Here is a 5,626-nt window from a genome sequence, read left to right on the forward strand (position 1 = left end):
GGGCTGATCAGAGGGTCTCCAAGTACTAGCGTCTGGAGGGGACTCGCCCCACCGCGCGAAGCTGGGTGGAACCGGGTGGGGCGGGGCTCAGTGTCCCCACAGCCCCGCCCACAGTCCCCGAGACACACCCACCAGAGGATCCACCCCCAGCATCGACCCACTCCTTGCCACTGGGTACACCCCAGGTCCCCCCTTACCCCCCCCGCATCCCCCCACCTCCCCGCCCTGCTCGGTCCTGCCTCTACAGTCGCGCCCCAGGCTCCACCCCTCGCCTTGACTCCCGCGTCGTCCAGGCTCCGCCCCGCCCCCCAGCCCCGCTTGCCCGGTCCCTCAGATCACGGCCGAGCAGCGTGTGTCAGAGCCCTGGCAGACGTGGGAGCGAGCCTCGGGTCGCCACCGCGCCCGGGTGTGGCGCTCGGTCGGGCTCGGAGAAGCGGAGAGTCTGGCGCTGAGCAGCCTCAGGAAGTGGCCCTGCAGGTAAAGCCCCCGCCCCTCCCAGGAGTGTGGACACCGCGCCCCTATCTGTTTCCCGCTCCGGGTCCCGGGTCCGAGCCCAGCCAGCCCAGGCCCCGCTCAGCCCCACCGCTGCGCCCTCAGCTCAGTGCGCGCCCAGGGCTTGGCTTTTCTCTTTTCTCCTTTTCCTTCCTTTTCAAGCATTATCGAAAGAAAAGGCGCTGACCCCGGTGCAGGTGCTAGGTAGCGTTCCTATTAGGGCCGACAGAGGAGAGCTTTATTTATTATAATAATTTTTAAGGGTTGTTAAAATTAGCAAAGTGCTAAACTTCCTACCGCAGCCTGGCTGGGAGTGATGAGCGCCCTGCTGGTTTCCAGTGATTGTGGATTAGGGGTGTGGAGGGGGGGGCGCTGCCTTCAGTCTTCCTCACCCCCAGCCCTGAGGGGCTGGAGGCGGTGGACCCCAGGCCGTCATCCCCCAGTGCTGCCCAGGCCCCCGGTTCTAGGTGTGTAGAGGGTGTGTCCAGGATAGGCCGCAGTCTCGCACCACCATTTTGATGGGTGCCTCCCCCTAGCTAGTGGTCAGCAGACCTGCCCCTTGCACTTCTGGGGGGCATTGGGAGTGCCCAGAAATAAGCTACAGAGACCCCCTCCCCGCACCGGTCAGAGGCTGCAGTTTGCATATCTCCCAGAAGTCAAAGCGTGCCCCAGGTCCCAGCTGAGCCACTGGGGACGATGCTTGAAAGAGATCACTGTTCTTCCTGGCAGGTGAGGAGCAGGAGTTTATGTCCGAGTCGGATGGTCACTTGCACAGCGGCGGTCGGGGGAGTGGGGAAGAGGGCAGGCCCACAGCGCTGAGCCGGAGAAGCGTGCCATCTTCCCCTGGTGCAGGATGGGCCCTATGGGCAAGCAGAGCCCCTCACCCGTGCCAGCCCCCGCGGGAGGGTCTTGCCTCCTCCTCCTCTTCTGCCTGCGCCTGGGCACCTCCTGTCCCCAGAGCTGCCAGTGCCCTGACCACGAAGGGGCAGTGGCCGTCCACTGCAGTGGCAGCGGCCTGCAGGAGGTCCCCAAGGACATCCCCACCAACGCTGTGCTCCTGAAGCTCGACGCCAACAAAATTGCCCGCGTCCCCGACGGAGCCTTCCAGCACCTGAGCCAGCTGAGGGAGCTGGACTTGTCTCAGAACGCCATCGAGACCATCGGGCCGGCGGCCTTCTCGGGCCTGGCCGGGGGCCTGCGGCTGCTCGACCTGTCGCACAATCGCATCCGCAGGATCCCCAAGGACGCCCTGGGCAAGCTCAGCGCCAAGATCCGCCTGTCCCACAACCCCCTGCACTGCGAGTGCGCCCTGCAGGAGGCCCTGTGGGAGCTGAAGCTGGACCCCGACTCGGTGGACGAGATCGCCTGCCACACCTCGGTGCGGGAGGAGTACGTGGGGAAGCCGCTGATCCAGGCGCTCGACGCCGGCATCAGCTTCTGCAGCACCCACCACAAGACCACCGACGTGGCCATGCTGGTCACCATGTTCGGCTGGTTCGCCATGGTGATCACCTACGTCGTGTACTACGTGCGCCAGAACCAGGAGGATGCCAGGAGGCACCTGGAGTACCTGAAGTCGCTGCCCAGCACCCCCGTGTCCAAGGACCCCCTCAGCCCCGAGCCCTAGTGCCTGCTGAGTCTCATTGCTGTGCGGCAGGTGGTGACTGACGCATGCTTCTGGTGCTCCCTCGGCCAGGTGGCAGTCACAGCCGCTTCCGTGCAGGGCGCGCTCTGACAAAACACGTCCCCCAGTGGCACTGGGTCACTGCGGTGCCCTTCCATTGGGTACGGTTGACGCCAGGCCCACCAACGGGGGGAGAGAGTGATGCTTGGAGAAATGCAGTCACTTGCCCGTGGTGACACGGTCAGGGGACGGTCCAGTCGGGACTTAACACTAGGCCATCGGTCACGATGGCCCTTCCACTTGGCATGCCTCTCCCACGTGGCGCCCGGGGGAGCAAGTGTGTTCAAAGGAGGAAGGCTCGTGTCCGAGGGTGTGAGTGTCCCCCGTGGAGGACTGGGGTGCAGACTCACCTGTGGAAGGCACAGGTGACCCAACACTGTGGAACGGCCTCACCCTCGTTTCCCTCGTGTTGCCCGGACCCGTCTGACCGCAGCACTCTTTCCAGAACTCAGCGGTAGAGCCCGGATTGTTCTGGAGAGGGAAGTGAGTGAAAGGGGTTGCTCAAACTGACCTTTGAACAACGCTGTTTATTCTCGGAATGTTTGCGAAGAGAAACACTTGTGCCCAAATTCCAGCCCCGTGAGAGGGGACAAAGAATCCCAAACCTGAAACCAAACACCATGGAGAGAACCTGTCTGACACGCCGACTCCCACCCTCTGCGCGCCTGGCGCATGTGAGGGCCTATCATCTGTGCTTGCCGCCGTGCCTTGCTGTTCTCTCTCCGACATACCAAGCAGCTCCTTCCAAAGGGCAGGGGGCCCGGTGTTTGATGTCTCAAGGCCAATCAACGGGACCCCTTTCTCCAGCAGCGGGCTCTCGCTCTCTCGCGTGCTCTCTCGCTCTCTCTCTCGCACTCTCTCCACCTTTGCTGCCAGGACTCTCAGAGCTAATTCAGTGCTCGGTTTTCTTACCTGCGTAACTTCAGGGCAGACATTACCTCCACCTATATAACTCTGATTCGTCTTTCCAGTTTTACTTGTTGCTGTCTTTTGTATGTGTTTATGGTTTACACGGCTTCACATATTTGGGTGGGAGGGGGGAGTGAATGGGGATACACTGGTATGAACTGCAGGTAGCAAGGACAGGAGCCTCATCCAGCAGAAGCTCGGAGACCATTAACAGTGGAGGGTGGTTTGTACTCGGAAAGTACACAGTGACTTGGGGGAAACGGACATGGTGTCACCTTTACCCGTTGGTCCAGAGACTGAGCAGTTGCCTCCAAGGCCCGAAAGGCTCATCGGAACACGGTTGTGATGTCCTAGACGTGGCGCGTTGAAAGGAAACCATCGGCAGGTTCCAAACACCCTCCAACACCCGGAGGCCCCGTGCCCGTGTTCACGGAGCAGGGGCCGGGTGCACAGCATGGCAGCGTGCACGGGAGGACGCCACGCCGCCCGCCGCCCAGACCCGGAGCACACTCGGGAGGCAGGGCTCGGCTCGGCCATGGACGTCCGCCTGCTGCTCTGCAGTCGCCAGTGCACAGGAAACGGACGGCCTCGCCCGCCTTCCAGTGACAACTAGAGCCCAGAAGTCTGCCCGCTTGTGCGACAAATGCCCTGTGGAGCAGGTAGGCTCAGCCACTGGCCGACCGGTGGGACACAGGCTCCTGGGTGGTTCGGGGCCCCTTCCCTACCCAGCCCATGTGCTCTTCCGCCAAAATCAGCCCAGAGACTGGGTGCCACCCACACGTGGCTCTTTAGGGGTGCACGGAGGGTAGGTGGGGATTCTCCCCTCTCTGTCCCTTTGCTGGCCCCCAGCCCAAGGCCACCTTCCCCTTGGTGTGGACCCTGCAGGGAAGGGGAGTGAGGAGGACCTGCAGCACCAGAGGGCCCGCTCCCTCTCATCCTGGGCCCAGTCCTAGGCTGCCCACCTTTCCGGCCTTTTGGGGCTCCTTGCCCTTTATAGAGTCTCCCAGGGGAGGACACGTCCCTCTGGGGAAGACCACCAGGACCTCAGCTCCAAGAACCCCGCCTCCTTCCTGCTCATGGGAGCTCCCCCACGGGTGCCTGAGAACCCTTTCGGGTACAGCCCTCGCCTCCTCTGTCCTTCCCCCTCCCTTCCTCTAACTTCTCCCCTCCCTGGCCCTCCCCACCCTAGAAGGGACCTGTTGAGATGAGGTTAAGATGATGCCCTGCCTGAACCCTCATTCTTTGCTGCTGTATGTGAGCACAGACCCCTGGATGCCCCCATGGGCCCTGGGCCCACCGCCCCCCTTACCACTGGGTCCAGCATTTGACCCCAATTAAATCTGCTGAGGCCGGAGTCCGGCTGGCCCATCCAGGGGACTGGTGCTGACAGTGGTGGTGACGTGACAAAGGGGGGTCTCAGTCTGTCTGTTCCAGTCAGGGGGGCAGTGGGGCTACTGGGGCCCCTGGCTCTTTTTGTTGTCCAGGTGACAGGCCCTCTGCAGGGTCTGGGAGCTCAGGCTGGACCATCTGGGGGTTCCTTATGGGGCAGAGGGGTGGAGCAAGCAGGTGGGCCCCAGCAGCTGTCCCAGCCCTGGGTGGGGGCTGGGCCTCTCTTCCTTCCCACAGGAATTGGGGGTCCCTTGCTTCCAGGGAGGCCTCAGGGCCAGAGGGGAGGCGTGAGGCAGTGAGGGGCTCATGGGGTCCCACTGGTCTCCTTGCTTGGAGGTGCACGACTCCCACTCCCCGGATCCCCAGCCTCACCGTGGATGCTCTTCCTGGAACCCAGGGCCCCACCCCCACCCCGGCCCTAGGAGCCCCTGCCCCATGCTCCTGGCCTAGTTTTCCTTCCTCTTTGCTTTTTAGGCCCCAGATGCCCACCTAGTCTCTTCCTTGGGTGGTTCCGTGATGGGGGACGAGCCAAAGTACTTCGGGGCCCCCTGCAGGGCCATGCTGACACACAAAGGGTGTCCCTGGTGGGGTGGGCTCTGGGGATGGGAGCCCCTTGCACAGGAGGCTCCCAACTCAGCTCCAGAAGCCCCCCCCCCCCCCCCCCCCCCGCCCTAGGCCCCTCGAGGAGCCAGCCGCGGGCTGTGGGAAGGCAGGGTGAGCACTGCCGGGCTGCGGCGCGGGGCTGGGGCTGGCAGCCTCCCGTGCCCGAAGTGGCTCATCCCAGGGAAGGGCCCTGGTTCTGGGGAACTGCCCCTAAAGCCGGGGCGCCGGGGACACCCTCCGGCCCACTGTCCTGCTTTCAGTGAGGGCGGACGACAGTTTTAATTTGGACCTGAGACAGAGGTTAAACCCGGGTGGGAAGTCACTCCAGGCAGGAGATGGGCCAAGCTGTGGGGTTAGCAGCAGGGGTTGTACAGCGAGGTTCCGGTTCCGGGTCAGCTCCAAGCAATTGCCTTCACCTGAGGGCTAGACAACGCGTGTTTGCAGGTGTCCCATCAGACGGGGTCTGGGGTGGGGCAGCATCTGGGACAGCTTCTCCCAGACAGTCAGCAGGATGTCGGGGCCTCGGCCAAGCCAGGCCAGGAGGGCGAG

General features: G+C 63.4%; 1 protein-coding gene across 1 annotated transcript; it reads left to right on the forward strand.

The window, feature by feature from the left end:
• Positions 1-301: 301 nt before the first annotated feature.
• LRRC3 (leucine rich repeat containing 3) lies at positions 302-2,765 on the forward strand. Its single transcript, XM_028505054.2, has 2 exons — positions 302-477; positions 1,222-2,765. Exon 2 carries the CDS (start codon positions 1,346-1,348, stop codon positions 2,117-2,119), a length of 774 nt encoding a protein of 257 aa, XP_028360855.1. The 5' UTR covers positions 302-477; positions 1,222-1,345; the 3' UTR covers positions 2,120-2,765.
• Positions 2,766-5,626: the final 2,861 nt, after the last annotated feature.

This window comes from Phyllostomus discolor, chromosome 2 (genome assembly GCF_004126475.2).
Source record: "Phyllostomus discolor isolate MPI-MPIP mPhyDis1 chromosome 2, mPhyDis1.pri.v3, whole genome shotgun sequence".
Lineage (NCBI taxonomy): Eukaryota > Metazoa > Chordata > Mammalia > Chiroptera > Phyllostomidae > Phyllostomus > Phyllostomus discolor.